This window comes from Pogona vitticeps, chromosome 2 (genome assembly GCF_051106095.1).
Source record: "Pogona vitticeps strain Pit_001003342236 chromosome 2, PviZW2.1, whole genome shotgun sequence".
In the NCBI taxonomy this organism is placed as follows: domain Eukaryota; kingdom Metazoa; phylum Chordata; class Lepidosauria; order Squamata; family Agamidae; genus Pogona; species Pogona vitticeps.
Genome location: NC_135784.1, coordinates 20,714,182 through 20,734,676, shown reverse-complemented (window position 1 = coordinate 20,734,676; position 20,495 = coordinate 20,714,182). Strand labels below are relative to the sequence as shown.

General features: G+C 45.5%; 1 protein-coding gene and 1 pseudogene across 2 annotated transcripts; both read right to left on the bottom strand.

Moving 5' to 3' along the window:
• Positions 1–248: 248 nt before the first annotated feature.
• On the bottom strand, positions 249–9,471 carry LOC140703991 (uncharacterized). Its single transcript, XM_072988387.2, has 3 exons — positions 9,394–9,471; positions 8,216–8,342; positions 249–2,504 (listed from the first exon to the last, which is right to left on the bottom strand). Exons 1-3 carry the CDS (start codon positions 9,394–9,396, stop codon positions 1,204–1,206), a joined length of 1,431 nt encoding a protein of 476 aa, XP_072844488.2. The 5' UTR covers positions 9,397–9,471; the 3' UTR covers positions 249–1,203.
• A 1,672-nt stretch (positions 9,472–11,143) lies between these two features.
• LOC140704006 (AP-4 complex subunit sigma-1-like) lies at positions 11,144–15,651 on the bottom strand (annotated as a pseudogene). The gene is made up of 3 exons (XR_013542645.1): positions 15,307–15,651; positions 12,361–15,219; positions 11,144–12,011 (listed from the first exon to the last, which is right to left on the bottom strand). The product of XR_013542645.1 is annotated as an AP-4 complex subunit sigma-1-like (transcript).
• Between the last annotated feature and the right edge of the window lie 4,844 nt (positions 15,652–20,495).

Here is a 20,495-nt window from a genome sequence, read left to right as displayed (position 1 = left end):
ACATCTCTGAGAGAACTGTTATTCCTTAACTTCTGCTCCTTTTTCTCTCCTCCAACGGAATGGACGGCACTCCGGCAAGACGTGTCTCCATCTTGCCTCCTTGCTCACACTCACTGAAGCAAGAGAGTGGTGTAAAGTGAGAGAAGAAAAAGTGAGGGCAGAACAAAAAAGGATGGCTTTTGAGTGTGTGAGGCAGCTCAGTTTCTATACTGCTAAAACTCAGGTTAAAGCAGAGACTTGTACATCTCTGTATTCAAACATAAGTCAATTTATTCGTCACCCCAAGGATTGTACACCTTTTCCAAAAAATATCTCCTCCATGTTATTTTGCTAACCTCATAAGCTCTGAGCACTGAAAAGCCTCCACTAGGCACATCAACAATAGATATGCTGCCACTTATTGTTATAAAAGGCCAGTACAAAGGAATGCTATCTAACACAAGAGTATGTTTCTATGACCAGAAATAATTGGAACATTAGGTACGTGTCTTTGTGGCGTTCACCCCGTGGCCCCTGCTTGTTGCACCAAACGCTAGAGCTCACAAAGGTATTTCAGCACACACTACGCCACGCTGCCACCAGTTGATTTCTTTATCAACTAAATTTTCTTATAAAAGAGGAAGGTCCATCCAGTATTGACTTTTTAACAGAATAGGCTTATTGATTACATGTGATTTCCAGAATAATTCTTAAGCACATTCTTTAAGTTTCACCAACCTTCAATATTTTACCTTCTAAAGTAATTAATACAGCTCACATTCTGACCAATCACTGTCTAATCATTCCTTAAACACTCTCTGCCTTTAAAACCCCAAACTATTCCTTCTCTGGCTCTCTCTGACTCTGACTGAACTCCTTCTGTCCAGCTCTCAGCAGCCCCTTTGCCCCCCCTCACAACCGCATTAACATATGAATAATGCATTACTATGATGCATAACTTAGGGTGAATGCCTCATTGTCATACTTTACTATTCCTAATTTGCAGCAGAATATGCAAACTGCTGGAATTTATCTTTCAAACAGAAATGTCATTTCTGTGGTTTCTCTCCTATGTGGACTCTCTTATGACATACAAGCAATGAATTCTGAACAAAACATCTCCCACACTTTTAGCATTCGTAGGATTTCTCTCCTGTGTGGACTCTGTTATGTTTCACAAGGAGTGAATTCGGAGAAAAATATTTCCCACACTTGTGGCATTTTTTACGGTTTCTCTCCTGTGTGGACCCTCCCATGACTGACAAGCTGTGAATTGTGAGCAAAACACCTCCCACACTCCAGGCATTTGTATGGTTTCTCTCCTGTGTGGACTTTCTTGTGCCTCACAAACAGTGAACGTTTTGCAAAACATTTCCCACACTCCTGGCACTTGTAAGGTTCCTCTCCCGTGTGGACTCTCTTATGTTCCACAAGTAATGAATTGTGAGCAAAACATTTCCCGCACTCATGGCAAGTATATGGTTTCTCTCCTGTGTGGACTCTCTCATGCCTCACAAGATCCGAATTCCGAGGAAAACATTTCCCACACTCCTGGCATTTGTATGGTTTCTCTCCTGTGTGGAAAGTCTTATGGCTCTCGAGTTCTGATTTCTGGATAAAGCATTTCCCACACTCCTGGCATTTGTAAGGCTTTTCTCCTATGTGGATTTTTGTATGACTCACAAGGCTTGAATTTTGAGTAAAACATTTCCCACAGTCCTGGCATTTGTATGGTTTCTCTCCTGTGTGGACTCTTGCATGAATCACAATATATGAATTATGAGTGAAACATTTTCCACAGTCCCGGCATTTGTATGGTTTCTCTCCTGTGTGGACTCTCTCATGCCTCAAAAGGTCTGAATTTTGAGCAAAACATTTCCCACACTCCTGGCACTTGTATGGTTTCTCTCCTGTGTGGACTCTTGCATGAATCACAATATATGAATTCTGAGTAAAACATTTCCCACAGTCCTGGCATTTGTATGGTTTCTCTCCTGTGTGGACTCTCTCATGCCTCAAAAGGTCTGAATTTTGAGCAAAACATTTCCCACACTCCTGGCACTTGTATGGTTTCTCTCCTGTGTGGATGGCCATATGCCTTTCAAGCGGTGACCTCTGGGTAAAACATTTTCCACATTCTTGGCATTTGTAAGGTTTCTCTCCTGTGTGGACTCTCTCGTGCCTCAAAAGATCTGAATTCTGAGCAAAACATTTTCCACACTCCTGGCATTTCTGTGGCTTCCCTCCTGTGTGGAAGCTCTGATGGCTGACAAGGTGTAAATTGTCATTTAAATGTTTCCCAGAAACTTCACTTTCATAGTGCTTCTTTCCAGCATGGTCCCTTTCATGAGGCATCGGTGCTACCTTTGTGGCAAAACATTTTCTCCACATCGCAGAGTCACAAAGGTTTTCTTGCATATAACCTTCCACTTCTGTGTGGGTTCCCTGGTGTCCAGGAAGCACTAATTTCTGTATAAAAGTGTTCCCACGCTTGGGGAATTCATTTTTCTCCCTCCAGTTATTTTCTGGGAAGAAAGAGAAATGCAGAAAAGAGTAAACAAACGGACAAATGGATCTAAAGAAAAAAAGGAAAAGGTTTTCTAAGGAAGTGCATTTTGATGCATAAAAGTGCAAATGGAAAGAAATCTGTTAGTCTTTGTCATCCCCCCCCTAATTTTTAATTCTAACATCTCATCTACAAAGTATAACCTTACACATCTATAGTCACTAATCTTGCCACTAATCATGAGCTAGGGCAGGGGGAAGAGGGAGTAATGTGAGGCCATCCTATAGATCAATAAACAGAAGTTTTCTTTGGCTGCCTCCTGTGGTTCTCTCAGACAGTGGGGTGGGTGGACGTTTAAATGAGAGAAAGGCAGATGTCATGGGGGCACTCTGACTGCACCAGATGCACTTGGAGGGGCTTAGCCTTCTACGGCGCAAACTGGGTTGTGATGGGCTTCATGGCAGCTGCAGAAAGGACTTGCATTTTGGGGAAAATAGCACACTGTACCTTTAACAGGCATTTCCCTCTTAATTGTGAGAGTCCAGCCAGCCTAAGGCCAGCCTGGCTAGTTAGGATTGTGCCCTAAATCAGGACGAGAAAAAGAAAGATTTATTTTAGCGCTAACATATTCTGAATTTAGACCAGGGTTCTGTGACATAAATAGTGGTTTGAATGGCAATTAGTTCTCCAACATCTTCTAATACAGTCTTCCATTCTTGACTCTTGACCTAAAAAGTAGTAGGTAAATAGCTCCACATCATTAACTAAGATAGTTAATGGATGCTCATTTGGAGATGTTCATTTATGAGCTTATAAGAAAAACAAAAACAAAACAGTCCGATAGCAGCCCATGCAGAAGTATTTATGATCCACAGGACAAGACTATTTCACTCTTGTAAGCAGCTGGTTAAGAGTGTGAGAGACATTTAAATAATTATTGACATAACGTTGAGGACACAATGAGAGAAAGAGTCACATGACCTCTGAGGTCACATGATTGCTGGAGCAACAGTGTTCTAAGTTCTTGACAGTTGGTCTTTGCCCACTTGCTGCTTTCCTGCCTCAGGGAGCACAGTGAGTTAGAGAGACCTTGGCTTTTCAAAATTACTTACATTTACCTTTCATTTGGGCTTAACCGTGGACTTTCTCAGCCATTCAGGTTCATAGTATGTAGAGATGTAGTCTGTATCAACGGACAGGATTGCTTCCTGTTTTGTCTATAGCTCTGGAAACTACATTCATTAAGGCGTTGCCTGGGTAGTGGTGAGGTCTGGGAGGGCAGTTGATGTGGTACTTTTGAGAGGTTGCTGTTGTTTGTTAATGGAGATAAATGGGTTTGTTAGGAGGCAGCCAGATGTAAGCAGGATTTCAATAACAGACATCCCACACAGATGGGAAATAGTATCATTTGTGGGGATCCTCTTCTGGCTGCCCCCTTTCTGACAGAGCTGTGGGTGTAGTTGTTGGAAATGAAACAGAAATGTTTCATTTCTTAAACATTTGCCCATTCTGCATGATTAATTTGTGTATTTCATCCCTAGCATTCATTAGATTGTATTCGGTTAATCTCCTTCCTTGGTAACCATAATTAGAAAAAAAGGTTTTGTTTATGTTGTTCAGAAATGAACAACAGACCTCTTTACATATTTTTCCAAATCTGAAGGGTTCCAAAGATTATTGTGTCTGAAATATTTACCCATTTAATGTGTTAATATGCCAGGATCTATTGACTTGTTCAGCTTAATAGTTCTCTTTCCGGGTTGATTTCTCTTGTATTTATTTCTATATTCATAGTATTAATTACTTGCTCAAAATTTAAAGAGATAGTGGTTTATAAATGTTAATATGTATCATATAACCATCTTCTAAGTAAAACAATGTATCTTTTGGTTAGACTCTGACCAGGTAAGGGATCAAAACTCAATTTAGATTTATTTATTTTTTACTACCTTCCCTTCTCATACAGGCCAAGACACCAACCAGGTAGGAGATCAAACCTTTTCGTTTCCCCCCCCCCCATTTTACCACCTTCCCTCCTTATGCAGGTGAAGACATTGACCAGGTAAGGAAACAAAACCAATTTCTGTTCATTTTTTCTGTTTTAACTGCCTTCCCTCCTTATTCAGGTAAAGATATTGAGACAGTAAGAGATCAAAACTAATTTTGGTTTATTTTTTCCAGTTTTACTGCCTTCCCTCCTGTGCTGTGATGTTTTTTGTGTGTTGGTGTGGTTTTTTTTCCCGCAGCCCTATGGTGTTCCACTGGGGCTGGCTGTGTGTATTTGGGAGGTGTTTTTGTTTTTCCCCCCAACCCCATGGCGTTCTTCTGGGGCTGGCTGTGTGGGGGGCAGTTGTGTGTTTTTTTTTAACCTCAGCCCCATCGCATTCCGCTGGGGCTCGCTGTGGGGGTAAATTTTAAGTTTTTTTCCCAGCCCCATAGCATTCCGCTGAGTATGTATACATTACTGAAACAGTTATGTCTACATTGGCTTGATAATGTCGTGAGAATGTCATGAAAATGGCTGATGGTCGGATTCCAAAAGATCTCCTGTATGGAGAATTAGGACAGGGAAATCGCCCAGAGGGAGACCACAGCTGTGATACAAGGAGATCTGCAAGTGGGATCTGAAGGCCTTAGGAATGGACCTCAACAGATGGGAAACCTTGACGTATGAGCGTACAGCCTGGAGGCAGACGGTGCATCACGGCCTCTCCCAATTTGAAGAGACCCTTGTCCAGCACGCTGAGGCAAAGAGGCAGTCCCGAAACCTGCAAGATCAGGGAGCTGGACGGGGGTCCGATTGGATTTGTCTTCAGTGTGGAAGGAATTGTCACTCTCGAATTGGCCTCCTCAGCCACACCACACGCTGTTCCAAGTCCTCTACAGTGGACCCTCTACTTACGGAATTAATCCGTATTGGAACGGCAGCTGCACGTCAAAAAGTCTGTAGGTCGGGTCTCCATTGACCTACAATGCATTGAAAACCGATTAATCCATAACCAGCCGTTTTTGTTCCGGTTTTGTTCCATTTTGGTTTTTTTCTGGTCTGTAGGTTGATTTTCCGGCTGCAAGTCGAACCTAAATTTTGCGGCCAGAGAAGTCTGTAACTCGAAAAGTCTTTAAGTCTGTAAGTCGAGGGTCCACTGTATTCAGAGCATGTTACCTTAGTCTCTCAAGATTCGAGGATGCCTAATCTAAAATATTTAGAAACTGCAAAGTAGGTGAAAACTGCTTCATGAGACCTAAATGCCTCTGTAATTACATTTGCCAACTGATCTCATACATTTATTACATACTTTCTCTCCAATCTCCCCCTCATTTCCCAGTTCTCCAATAGAGAGAAGTGCTGAAACTCCAGAAATATGAAGCTAGGTTGGGGAAAGCAGAAAGGAGTGAGAGTCTGAAAGGAGTCAAAAAGATGCACCATACCTCTGTACTCATTTCACACGATAGCAAGGTTATGCTCAAAATCCTAAAAGGTAGGCTTCATCAGTATGTGGACCGAGAACTCCCAGAAGAACAAGCTGGATTTCGAAGGGGCAGAGGAACTAGAGACCAAATTGCTAACTTGCACTGGATTATGGAGAAAGCCAGAGAGTTCCAGAAAAACATCTACTTCTGCTTCATTGACTACGCAAAAGCCTTTGACTGTGTGGACCACAGCATACTATACATGGGACAGGAAGCAACAGTTAGAATTGGGTATGGAACAACTGATTGGTTCAAAATTGGGAAAGGAGTACGACAAGGCTGTATATTATCCCCCTGCTTATTTAACTTATATGCAGAATACATAAGGAGAAAGGCTGGACTGGAGGAATCCTAAGCAGGAATTAAGATTGCCGGAATAAATATCAACAACCTCAGATATGCAGATGGTACCACTCTGATGGCAGAAAGTGAGGAGGAATTAAAGAACCTCTTAATGAGGCTGAAAGAGGAGAGTGCAAAAAATGGTCTGAAGTGCAACATCAAAAAAACTAAGATCATGGCCATTGGTCCCATCACCTCCTGGCAAATAGAAGGGGAAGATGTGGTGGCAGTGACAGATTTTACTTGCTTGGGCTCCATGATCACTGCAGATGGTGACAGCAGCCACGAAATTAAATGAAGCCTGCTTCTTGGGAGAAAAGCGATGACAAACCTCGACATCATCTTAAAAAGCAGAGACATCACCTTGCTGACAAAGTTCTTCATAGTCAAAGCTATGGTTTTTCCTATAGTGGTGTATGGAAGTGAGTGCTGGACCATAAAGAAGGCTGACCACTGAAGAACTGATGCTTTTGAATTGTGGTGCTGGAGGAGACTCTTGAGAGTCCCCTGGACTGCAAGGAGAACAAACCTATCCATTCTGAAGGAAACCAACCCTGAGTGCTCACTGAAAGGACAGATCCTGAAGCTGAGGCCCCAATACTTTGGCTATCTCATGAGAAGAGAAGACTCCCTGGAAAAGATCCTGATGTTGGGAAAGTGTGAAGGCAAGAGGAGAAGGGGACGACAGAGGATGAGATGGTTGGACAGTGTCATCGAAGCTACGTTAAACACACTCCTGCCCCTTAACTGCTCTCCACAGGGCTTGTAATTTGGACTGTTTACTGGTTGCCTTTTCTGGATCTGTTCCAGCTTCTCACTGTCTTTCATGCTGGATAGCCCAGTGGTCTAAGGCATCTGGCTGGGAGTTTGATTCTCCACTGTGCCTCCTTCACAAGGGCTGGACTAGATAGGCTCCATTTCAGCTCTGCAGTTCTTAGATTGTTGTTGTTGTTGTAAATAGCAATAACAAGAACTGACACAGCATTGCAGGGGAACTCTAACCAAGGATAATTATAGTTCTACTTTCCCATAATCTGGATATGATCAATTCAGCTTAAAATCCTGTTCATCTTTTTTGCCACTGCATCACACAGCTGACTCACATTTAGCTGTTCCGTAACTAAAATGTGAGATCCAGAGTTTGGAGCATCCAGGAAAAGTACTTTATGTGTTCCATTAATCAACAGTGGTCTCAAAAATCCAATCTGTTTCCATGTGACCATGATGGAGATTGTTTAGGGGTTAAGTAACTGTTAATCATTAAAACTGAAACCACAGGGATGCTAACATTCAGTGAAACAAAAATAGGAGATTCTAAAATGCTATGTAACCAGTGAAGGATTCCAGAGAATTTTAATACTTTTATATGCACATCTCTAACATGGGCAATTAAAGACAATGCATTATAAATAAGAAAATATAAGTATTCTGATTTCATATTGAATCAGAGAACAGCTAAAATATTTTCAAATTAAAACACTTACAATCAACAGAGAAGTACAGGACATCCATAAAACCCCCTGTCTTTGGCAGTCAGCTTACTAAATTTTATGTCATCAGCAGATAACTTACGAACAAATGCCTTCACAATTGAGTGCCCATCCCCATTCCCAAATAGAGCTACACCTACTCCTTGAATCTTCTAGTGCAGTCTGGGGACCTTAGGTCTTAAGACATTGATGAATGACTCTTCTCAGTATGATTTCACATTAGCAAAGTTGGCTACGGGTGGTGGGAGCAGGAGCTCAAGACATCTGAAGGGAGAGAGGTCGCCCAGTCCAGCAATAAGGATCCTAATGTGGCTAGGGTAAGTTGGAACATCACTCCAACATGGAATCATTACAATAATTGTTACTAGTCATTGCTGCACAAGTAACAACATAGATCAGCATTGGATGAAGAAAAAGAGAACCTTACCAAGAGACGATACCATTTGCCAGTTCTCCTCCATGACTTCCTGGTGGAGGGCCTTCTGGTCAGGATCCAGCAGCGCCCACTCCTCCTGGGTGAAGGACATAGCCAACTCCTCAAAAGTCACTGGACCCTGAAGGAAAAAAGAAATCAGGGCTTCCTCATAGGATGCATAAAGACAAATTCTGAACAAGAACTATGCTCCCTCCAGGAAGGAGGCTGCTGAATCCCACTTGCTGGGGAACAACACGGTGAGAAAAGGGGGGTTTTGGTGACCAGCCTGACTTCAGAGCTTCCTGGAGGCATCAAGGGATCCTCCAGGAGAAAAGGGATGCTAGACTAGATCAGCCTTTGGTCTGATAGAGCGCAGCTCCTCCTTACACTCTTAGCTCTCCCACAAGAAAATGGAGGCAGGAAGGTCAATGGAGAATCAGGGAGAGGAAATTAATTCCTGTTGTCCTATTATTCTGTCTTGAAAAGCCTCAAACAACTCACAGGCCTGTTCTAGGACGGCATAAAAGGTCTGCACACAACGCCATACTGGTTCTGGAGATCATCTCATTTTCCCTCCTTTCCAGTATTTGCTAAATACCTCTGGCCTTCACTATTAATTCCTCTTCCCAAATTATAAAACAATTCATATTCAATTCTCCTCTGCCATTCACGGGGACAGTTTTAAAGTAGAGTGAGATTACTTTAAATAGAAGACGAGGGTTGGGGGTGAGGGTGGATGAAGCAGTGAAATCTCCCAACCATTTCCTCTGGGGCCCCTTCCCTTTTCGCTTTATGGGTAAGGGAGCTGTCGGTCTCCCCTCGGCCAGCCCGGCAGCCCCCAAAAGGGAACCCTTTCGCCCTCCAAGGGAGCCAAACAGGGGAACTTTCTCCCCCCTACAGGATTAGCTGCAGGATTAGCCCATTTCTGTGCACGAGAGGTGGAAGGAGGGGGGTGGATGTGGCCCCTCAGGCAGCAGAAAGACTTGGGCCCCAAACAGCCCTTGCTTGGGGGCTCCCCTCCGGCTGCCTCTCCTGCCCGGTCTTGGGGGGGGGGGCTTCCCTCGGCTGGCCTCGGAGTTGGGGGGGGCTTCCCTCCTTCCCTCCCCCTCCCGCCCCTCTCCTCCCTCCGGCCTCCCGCAGTTCCCTCCCCCCACTCACCCTCTCAAGCAGCCCTGCTGGAAATTACTTACCATCCCTCCTTGCTGCAAACGGCTCCTCGGATCCCAGGCAACCTTTCCAGCAGCGGAAGGGCTGCTTTCTACCCAAAGAAGAGGACCGGAAGGGACGCTTTTTCAAATGGGACCGTTTCTATGGGGATTGACTCCGCTCCCTCTTCCAAGATCCCCTTCTAGGAATAGCGACTCTGTGCGTTTAACCTTTCGTTTCCTGGTCTCGAAAAAGAGGGCGACACTCCTGGCATTTGTAGGCTTTCTCTCCTGTGTGGAGTCTCTTATGTCTCACAAGATGTGAATTGCGGATAAAACATTTCCCACACTCCTGGCATTCATATGGTTTCTCTCCTATGTGGATTCTCTTATGACTTTCGAGCAGTGAATTCTGAGCAAAAGAATTCCCACACTCTTCACATTTGTGTGGTTCCTCTCCTGGGTGGACCTTCTTCACTACAGCTGGATAGTGGTGCAAGGAAGAGATGAAGGACTACTTGTCGTTGGGTTCCTGCCGGCCCCTACAGGACAGACGAAAGAGCTGGGGAGCCAGTCCTAGAAACTCCTCGCAAAAGATCATAATCCTAAAAGCGTGGACTAAAACAGTGGTCCCCAACCTTGGGCCTCCAGATGTTCTTGGACTTCAACTCCCAGAGATCCTGGCCAGCAGAAGTGGTGGTGAAGGCTTCTGGGAGCTGTAGTCCAAGAACATCTGGAGGCCCAAGGTTGGGGACCACTGGACTAAAAAATAAAGTCCTTATTTAGCACCTGAGGATTTCCGTCAAAGCTAAAGGCATACGTTCACAAACCAAAAATTCTGCCATTTCAGGAAACTATTAGTGATATTTGAAGAGGGCAGAAGACTGAGATTTTTTTTAAAAAAATTATTGAATAAAAGAATTTCTCCAAGAATTAAAAAAACCTAAATGTCAGGATATCTCCTTTTTTCCATATACTGCAGTTCCACCGCTATGTCAGAATTTTTCTTTTATTCTGGATCATATTTTTATTTATTACCATTTTTTTTCAGGAAATAAAAACAAACATACCAAGCTTTGTCTTTTTCTGTTTTAACCCACATTGTACAAAATGAATGGAAAATCTGTTGTGGTGTTCTTTGTCTCTCTCCACCTGCTCTGATCCTCTGTGTTTCTTTCCCCCTCTCCACCCTGTGATTCCTACCTTCTTCCTAACTGTTAAGCTCAATTCTTCAAACATTAGCTGTAGAGAGGACAGTTAGGCATCCTTCAGTCTCGAGGACAAGTGGTTAGGAAAAGAAATACAGGCACCTCAAAATGTGTGTAGGATATATAACACAAAAACAAATACCAATCATTGAACCATGCAAGGCTAAATACAGAAGTATTACCAATTTCTAACTGGGCAACATATTAATATGCAGAATGCAAGATTGCTATGCATGAGATCACACTGTCCACCCCTCTCAGTGAAATGAGTACATTCTCCAGAAGAGTCTCCCTTCACGGAACCATTTAATATTAGGAGATCCCTCTTTTTTGTGAACTGAGCAAAGCAATATCCTGCATAATTCCATATTTTATCTTTGAATTGTTGACAACTTTCCTTCAATATATAATCATCGGAATCCAATAACCCAATTAAAAATGGATATATAAACTTTACTATGTATGTATGTATGTATGTATGTATGTATGTATGTATGTATGTATGTATGTATGTATGTATGTATGTATGTATGCATGTATGTATGTATTGATTAATTGACTGATTGATTGATTGATTGATTGATTGCTTTTATATGCTGCCCATCTAGACATAGTTTACTTTGGGCGGCTCACAACATACAAGATAAAAACAATTTAAAATATAAACAGTTTATGGTAACTTTCAGAGGGGTAGCTTTCTCCTGTATTGTAGCAAAAAGGCACATTTAAGACTTAACAAATTTATTATGGCATCAGCTTTGGTGAACTGCAATCCACTTTATTAAATGCAATTAATATTTCAGATGATAATTCTGCACCTTTGGCACACCTGTCTGATTTTATATCATAATTTTAAGCATGTGTGACACAATTTTGTAGCCTTTTGCCATCTAGCTACCAATTCTGATTGTCCCACAGAAAACGACATATAGAATATTTTTTCTTTCTTTCTTTCCTGGAATACCGACAACATGAATCATATAGGATATACAAAATATTTCATTACAGGTAAGTACAGTAGTTAAATATTTCACAGTGAGAGAATACAGGCTGAGCACTTGCTCACTTCAGTGCTCTTTCAGCCTTAGGGAAATATGTTCAGTTCATTTACAATATTGTCAGGGATTCGTTGTCTAGAGAATGATACATCAATACATGTTTTAGTGGTATGTTCTAGCCTTCAGCCATTTTGTCAAGAACAAGAAGAGGTGCAAGAATTCTGGTCTTATAGGTTTCTACAATGCAACCATTTAATACCATTTCATCCAAAATTGTGTGTACTCTGTCTAATTTGAACATGATATCTAATTCACTCACTCTGCTGAAATACTTGTCCAAAACCTCCACAAAATTATGAATCAGTTCATACACAGCCATTTCGTTTTCAGTTTCATCAATTCCAATCACTATGAAAAGAGCAGCGTATTGTCTATAAAGGTAAAGGTAAAGGTTCCCCTTGATAATTTTTGTCCAGTCGTGTTCGACTTTAGGGGGCAGTGCTTATCCCCGTTTCCAAGCCATAGAGTCAGCGTTTGTCCGAAGACAATCTTCCGTGGTCACATGGCCAGTGCGACTTAGACACGGAACGCTGTTACCTTCCCACCGAAGTGGTCCCTATTTATCTACTTGCATTTGCATGCTTTCGAACTGCTAGGTTGGCGGGAGCTGGGACAAGCGACGGGCGCTCACTCCATCGCATGGATTTGATTTTACGACTGCTTGGTCTTCTGACCCTGCAGCACAGGCTTCTGCAGTTTAGCCCACAGCGCCACCACGTCCCTCAGGTATTGTCTATACTGTACACCAGCTTAAAATCTTTGTTCTCAATGAAGGAACATTGTTCCTTGGAACGGGAAAGGCAATGCTTGATTACTTCAGTCTCCAATATTGTTCATTTATGAAGGCCCATGTATTCATAATAACGAGAGAGTCTTGTTTGGCCTTGTTTGTTCACCATTAAGAAAAACTTGATCATCTTTTGTTGTCTGCTCTATTTATCCGTCTGAGATTTCAAAACTGTATGTGGCGGGTCCGGCAAGGCGTGGCGGGAGTCACCTAAGTGTACATTGAAATATCGTGCAATAATTAATATTGCCTTAGATTATAGAGATTCAGGATGTTCTACATAGTTAGCAATGGTAACCCAGATGTTATTGATATGTTCTTGAATCAAGGTGGCATATAAACATTAACCAAAGAAAATTCAGAAAACAAAATATGGCAAGCAATCACATAGAAGTTGCAAGGAGTCATCTGAGAAAATGCAATAACAGGTAACGGAACTAAGCTGATGTGGATGGCTCCAAGTTTATTAGAAATCAGGATGCCAAGGCCTCCTCTGGAGCTGGGATCAGCTTTTGATAAATAGCTTACAAAACCATCTAGCTTCAACTCTTCCATCTCCCAGGTCTCCTGGTGGAGTCCTGTGTCATATTCCTTGATAAAGTTTTGAAAAGAGGGGTCCACCACCTTCCCCCACCAGCCCGTAAAGTTCCAGGAAAGAAATGTCAGTGAGAGATCTTGTTGATGGATTAAGGGTCATTCAGAAGCAGATGGATCTGAGGTGAATGTTTTCTTCCCCACAGCAGGGTTGAGGGGGTTATCACTCTCTGAGAAAACTACTTGGTTTCTCCACATTGGGTAAACATGCCAGGAAGTTGGAAAATTGTTCCCCCGAGCCTCTATATTAGAGAAGTAGGCTACTGTTCTTTCACGAGGTGAGGATCTGCTTCTTTCTGGGACCTGGTCTGCTCCCCCCCCCCCGATGCCTCAACAAAAATCGTATCTTCCTCTGCAGATTCAATCAGCCCCATCGATGGGTTCTGTCTGCTTACATCATGGACATCATGGGAAAGGCAGGGTTTAATGAGCACCTTACTTTCTCAATGACTCTCTCAGGGGAGTCAATTTCCTCCTTATCCAGTTCTCTCATTTGGGTCCCGGTAGATGAAGTCATCATTTCTGGTTTTGGAGCAGGGGTGAGATCACTAGGAACCTCTTCTGGAGCAAGCTTACTCAACAGGGGATTTAATTCCACTATGGACTGATGTTGTGCAATATGTATCTTCTCACTCTTGAGGCTCTAGATTCCTTTCAGAAGAGTCTGTTTCTCCTATATCCGGTTCTTCTGTCTGTGACTGAATAGGAGGAACAGTTGTGACTGATTTTAAAGTAGTGGTCTCTCATCACTCAAAGTATTCTCTAGGGTAGTCTTGCTCCATAAAAGATTTCTTCTCTCTGGTGACTGGCATTGCCAAGTTTGTGTCTTTCTGCTCTGAGGTTCTGAACCAGCAGCTTCCTTGTTCTTAGATTTATTGTTTCTGAGCGTTCCATGTCCCGGTGGAGTTTCTTGTGGTCATTTAATCCTCCCTTCCTTGCCTTGATTTCTATCAGGTGGCCCTTTAAAAGCTCAAATCTGTTAATTAGGGCATTTTTCCCACTTCATAAGGTAAAGCAAGGGGAGATTTCAAGCGGTTATTCTCATCAGGATCCGAGGGTTCTGTGGGTTCTGTGGAATAGGGTCTCCCCAATTTTGGGGATGGTTATTCAGTTTCAAAATACAATGAACACGGACCCCACATCTTCCTTTTCAAGGACCATAAAGAATAAATTCCACCACAACAGCCTCAAACAGGGAGCAAATGCAGAGGTCATGGGCTCCCCATTTCAGATTCAAAGTCCCTGGCATGGATTGCTCTCACCTCTAGCTCTTCCTGCTTTCTCTCTTCTGCCTGACTCAGACCCAGGAAACCTTCTGCCAGCGACACCGCCTGGGAAGTGGTCTCGGCTCCACATTCTCTCAACCAGCTCGACATCTCCAGGGGGAGGATGGCCAGGAACTGCTCCAAGATGACCAGGTCCAGGATCTGAGCCTTTGTGTGTTGCTCCGGCTTGAGCCACTGACGGCAAAGGTGGTGGAGTCGGGTACAAACCTCTCGAGGACCATTAGCCTCCTCGTAGGAGAATTTCCTGAATTTCTGGCACTGCGTATGTCAGCTGGGCATCTCCTCATCTAGGACTTTTTCCACAGTTCTTTCAGAGCATGTCCCAAGGCCTGCTACATGAATAACATCTGGGTCTCTTCCTACTCTGGGGAGAGGAGTGTGTTGGTCTGCCATTTTATTCTGTACTCAACAATACTTCCAACGCAGTCTTTGAACCATTCTCATCCTGCTGAGGAAATAAGTTCCTTAATAAATGATATGACTGAAGCTCTGGAAAGCAAAGACACTCCCATGTGAGCATGTGCCAGACCCCCCCCCCAAAAAAAAGGGGCCACAAAGAGAAACCAATCAAGTCTCATCTCTAACAGGGAAGACAGAAGGATTCTAAGGCCGTGATGGGAGAAAGGCATGTAAAACTTTCCGTTCACCTCAGAGGCACAGACCAATGTGCTTGAGGTTTGTTTGTTTTTTTAATTGGGGGGGAATTTTTCCTTCACTCTTCTGCCCTGCTGGTGCTGTTGATGTCAAGCTGGTGGTGGTGGTGGAACGGCCAGAGCCGCCGCCGGGTGATTGTTCTTCCATTTACGCCAGATGTTACTAGACGTGCGCCGGGTGATTGTTCTTCTATTTACGCCAGATGTTACTAGACGTGCGCCGGGTGATTGTTCTTCTATTTACGCCACATGTTACTAGACGTGCCTAGGTCTAAACGCACAACCCTGAAAAGATAAAATAATGAACATATGGTTAACATAATTTTTAAAAATAAAATAATTGAAAACTAACCCTGAGCCTTGCCTACTTACTTATTCTTTTGCCCCCTGAAAAAACTGAAATATAACAGTTCTGTTTTCTCTTTGGTGGCGGTCGCCGCGGCGGCTGTTTGTCACTCTGGAAACAACTTCATCGTTTAACTGCTGAAGATATGCTCTGTCTTGATCCCTGAAATTATCCATTTTAATAGGGCTGGAGTTCACTGGTTGTTATCAAGGGAAGGAATAAAAAACATTATCTCAGCTTTGGCCTTTGAAAGATGGACTAATTGTTACATCACACCTTATTTCACAAGGTGAGAGATCACAAAAGGACTATCCAGCTCCCTGGTTTTGCCCAGATGTGACCATGAGAATAACATAACCCGCCTACCCACCCACCCCTGGAAGGTCCTCCTCAGAAGAGAAAATGTCCCTAGCCCAGAACCTGAGGTCTATCATTACAATGGCAATTGTAAGGCTAGAGTAAGTGTGATTTGTTTTGTTTCTGTACACACACATACTCACTTGCGAGCTTGATATTTACTTATGCGCGCATTGGAGAGCCAGAGACCCCCTTTCTGCTCCAGCACCGTCGTCACCGCATGTGGAACATGGATGGTGACTGGGGCTCCTAGAGAGAACTTCTGAGCCTCCTTCGCCAGGAGGACAGTCGCCGCTACCGCTCGTAGGCACGACGGCCATCCTTTGGTCACATTGTCCAGCAACTTTGAGAGGTAGGCGACCGGCCTTCGCCAGCTGCCAACCTGTTGAGTGAGGACGCCGAGAGCCATACCTTGCCGCTCGTGTACAAACAGCTCAAACGGCTTCTCTGGGTCCGGTAGCCCAAGAGCCGGAGCAGAAAGGAGGCGTTGTTTGATCTCTTTAAAGGCTTTCCTCATTACGGCTGTATCCTCCACCCTCTCCCCTGCCCCCTTTAGTGCATCGAACAAAGGTCTTGCCAAAACAGAGAAGTTGGGAATCCAGAGTTTGCAGAAACCCGCCATGCCCAAAAAGGTGCGCCACGCTCGTCGGGTGGTGGGGAGCGGAACAGCACATATAGTGCTGATTCTATCCTGAGTCAATCTTCTCTGTCCTTTTGAAATTAAGAACCCCAAGTAACTGACTTCCTCCCGTGCTATCTGTGCTTTGTTTTGTGACACCTTGAAACCTTCGTACCCCAAAAAGTTGAGGAGATCGATCGTGGCTCCGAGACACTCATTCTGGCTGGTCGCGGATACCAGGAGATCATCAACATATTGGATCACGCGACAGGGGATTTTGGGGACCCAGAACCTCAAGATTTTGCACAGGGCCTCCCCAAACAACGTGGGAGAATTTTTGAACCCTTGGGGAAGCACACGCCATGAGTACTGGCCAGAGGGGATTCCCGGGGTACCCGGGGGGTCCTCCCAAGTGAAGGCGAAAATTGGGTAGGAGCTGGGGTGTAAGGGAATTGTAAAGAAAGCATCCTTGAGATCAAGACAGGAGAAAAAGGCATGTGTTCCCGGGATCAAGGTTACTAAAGTGTAGGGGTTGGGGACCACCGGGGTGATGTCCCGGGTGACTTCATTCACGGCCCGGAGATCCTGAACCAGTCTATACTTCCCATCTTTCTTGGGTACCCCCATGATGGGAGTGTTGTATTCAGATTGGCACGGGGCAATGAGTCCAGCCTCAAACAGTGATTTTACAACCTTTTGTAAGCCAATTTTTGTGTCTTGTTTGAGGGGATATTGGCGAACGCGAACCGCCTGGCAGCCGGGTTTAAGTTCCACCACAACTGGTTCTGCCCTTTTTGCCCGACCGGGGGTGCCATCCGCCCATACCCAAGGAACTACTTGAGAGATTGCTTGACTCAAGAGAGAGTCAGGTGTAGTCAAATCTGACTTTGGATTTTTCAAAGTTAAAAGGAATGCAGCCGCTTCAGTAGTGCCCAGTGCAAGGTGACAACCTTCCGGAGAGAATTCCAACTTAGCCCCTAACTTCATTAATAGGTCTCTTCCCAACAAGCTAGCCGGACATTTTTCAATGAACAAGAATTCATGATCCAAGTTCTTACTTCCCACTTTGACTTTCACCTTTGGGAGAAAGGGGACCTTCGTAACTCCTCCGGAAGCGTCAATCACATTGCGGGACGGACCTCCCGGCTGAGGCTGCATACCGGGGGGGCGCACAGTGATTACAGAATGGGTAGCTCCAGTATCAACGAGGAAGGGAATAGTCTGGTTTCCCACCTGTAGGTCCACCATGGGGTCCCCGGGCGGGAGTCGGAATACCCCGGGACCCCGTCATTGTCCTGCCTCTGTCTCTAGGGCGTACACTGCCCCCGATCCCTGAGTGGCATAGGTGGGGTGATTGGGGTTGGATTGTGGTTGTCCCTGAAATACTGGAGCCCGAGGAGGGGCCCGGTAAGGGCAGGTGTCGGCCCAGTGGTTTGGGTCACTGCAGATACGACAACCCGTGGATGGTTGGTTGTACACGTTCTGCGGGCAAGATCGGGCCCAGTGGTTTTGATCCCCACAGATCCTGCAGCCACTGTCTACCTGGTGTGGGTTGGGTGGGCTGGTCGGGTTATTCTGATAGTTTGAGAACCGCTGAGCACCTCGGCCATGGCCGCGGCCAGGCATCCCGCGGCGCGGCGGCCGGTATCCTGAACCCCGTCTGGGAGCCATGCCCCCTTGTGCCATTGCGACCAACATCTTTTGGGTTTCCTTAGCTTCCTTGGCCTCTTCCTGAGCTCGGTTGTTAAAGACTTTGAAGGCCACCTCCACTAGTTGTTGGATGGGGACGGAGAGAGCCCCATCTACTTTATTGAGCTTTCTTTTGATGTCTTCTGCCGCATTGTTAATGTAGACAGAGTTTACAAAAGTCCTAGAGTTTTCCCCTTCCGGGTCTAAGTCAGTGTACTGACGGAAGGCTTTTACCAGCCTGTCCAAGTAGTCGGCCGGGTTTTCATCCTTTCTTTGAAAAATTTCATGTACTTTGTGATTGGCTATCTGTTTCGGGAACCCCTTTTTGAGGCCTTCTAAAATGCACTCACGGAATCGCTGAAGGCTTCTCATTTCTATTTCTGTTTGCCCATGGTCCCACGCCAGGCGAGTGTCCGGCACTAGGACCGTGGGGGCCAGGTACGCCTGATTTGCATCATCCTTCCATCGGTCGGTGGCGTATTTACGCGCCGCATCCCAAACTAATTTACGTTCAGCCTCCGTTAAAAGCATATTCAGAAGGAGGGTAGTGTCTCCCCAAGTAGGGTTATGAGACAGCATAATGCCTCGAATCAATTCCGTGAGCCTTTCAGGGTCCTCAGAATATTTGGGATAATTAGTCTTCCAATTAAAAAGATCAGAAGTGGAGAATGGGACGTATACATACGCCCGCTGTACCGCCCCATCAGGCTGCACTACTATTTGTTCTCTAAGGGGAAAAATTCCATCTGGTTGGTTCGTACTGCTGTCAGCTTGCCCCGCCTTTGCCCTGGTAAGGGCTGGGGAGCTGAGGGGATCGGGTTGCCGTGGCCCCCTCCGACGTCTAAGAACGCCGGGTTGTACTAATTCTGGATCTTCCTCATCTTCCCCCTCTGCCCCACTTGAATCCGGGCGGAGGGGAGGGGACTTGTGAGGAGGCGTGTGGGTAAAGTCACGTATCGGCGTAGGTTGTTGGTTAATGACTACTTGTACCTGGGGAACTCCCTGCTGTGTCTGTAGTGGGGCCGGGGGAACCAAGAATACTCCCCCCCCAGAGGGGGTTCCTGGGGGGGCCAAAAGGATTTGGGAAGGTGCGCCTGATCCCGAGGATTGTGCAGGTGTCCTTTGACTGGTGGGTCCGGGTGCGTGGGCCGAGCTTGGAACTTGGGCATGTTCAGGCTCTTGGATTGGGATGTCACCTGAGGGTTGCCTCGCGGCAACACCCCGGGCGGCAGGCCGACCGGCCTGACCGTCATCCGGGAGGGGAGGGGCAGAGGGATATACCGGAGGCGGAATATACTCACCACCGTCGTCTTGAAACACCTTCTTCGGCGCCGACTGACCTGTTGCGTCTTGGCCGGTCTTGATCTCTCGGACTTCAGCCAAAAGTGCCTTGTACCATTCGTCTCGTTCAAACAAAAATTCCTCCGGGGGAGGTGGCAAGGGCAACTCTGGAGAAGGGGGAGGGGCAACATAAGTGCCGGACCCGTAGGGGTCTTTTGGGTCGGTGGATGGGACCAATCCCACCGCACCCTCAAATGCATTTGGGTTTGTCGCAATGTTCAAGAAACAGGAGGCGTATTGGACATTATCCTTTTCTCCTTTTTGCAATTCCTCCTCAGCCCACTTGGTCAGTGCCTTAAGGGCTTCTGGAGAAAAACTCCCAGTTTCTGGCCAGGGCGGGCTCATGGGCAATTGTGATGGCCATACTTCGGTGCACAATTTTATAATGCATCTCTTTTTGAGCCCGGACCTTCTTCCCACGAGTCCCCTCCAATTATTTAGTACGCAGCGTAGGGGCGTCCCCCGAGTTTGCTGCGCCTCACCAGCACAGGAACCACCCATATTGGTGACTCGTGTCTAGCAAGAATCTTATTGCCCGGCCGGGTCTCCCTTCTAGAGCGCCTGGGGCAATCACTCTCCACTCTCAAGCCTCGATGAGCTGTCACACGTTCCTTCGTTCGTATCACTCACAAGCCCTGTTCGCTGCCCACTTGCGTTCACCTTTCAAGCGTCACAGGCCGGAGCCTCGGCAAGCAGGTGGGGCGTCTTGGCAGTGAAGGGTGGCTATCAAACGCTTTTTCCCAGGCCTCACGGGATTACCGTCTTTCAGGAGTCTCCCGTATCTTATGGTTCACGAAGAGCACCTTTTCTGGAAGCTCACCGTGGAGGGCGAGTGGCAGGCGTCAAAGGTCCGGGACCCAGTGTCTGTGCCTCACGTTGAGGAGTAGTTAACTCACCGGAGTAATCCGAGTCACGGCACCAAATGTTAACCCCGAAAATCGAGGCAATTCTCCGGCAGAGGCAGCAGACTAAGACACGAGACAACCAGCTGTGTAGAATGCCAATTATTTATTAGATTACACAGCTAGGGCCCAATCTCTTAAAAGCAGAGACGAGCCCCGAAACACGGGTGCATGGATGTTTTATAGGAATACACACAAAGGGCCATAAACAGTTAGATTCTGATTGGTGTCCTGAACCCGAAACTTTGGATCTCTATGCCCATTGGCCCTAGATGTTCTGTGGGTCTGACTTATTGGCTGTACCTGA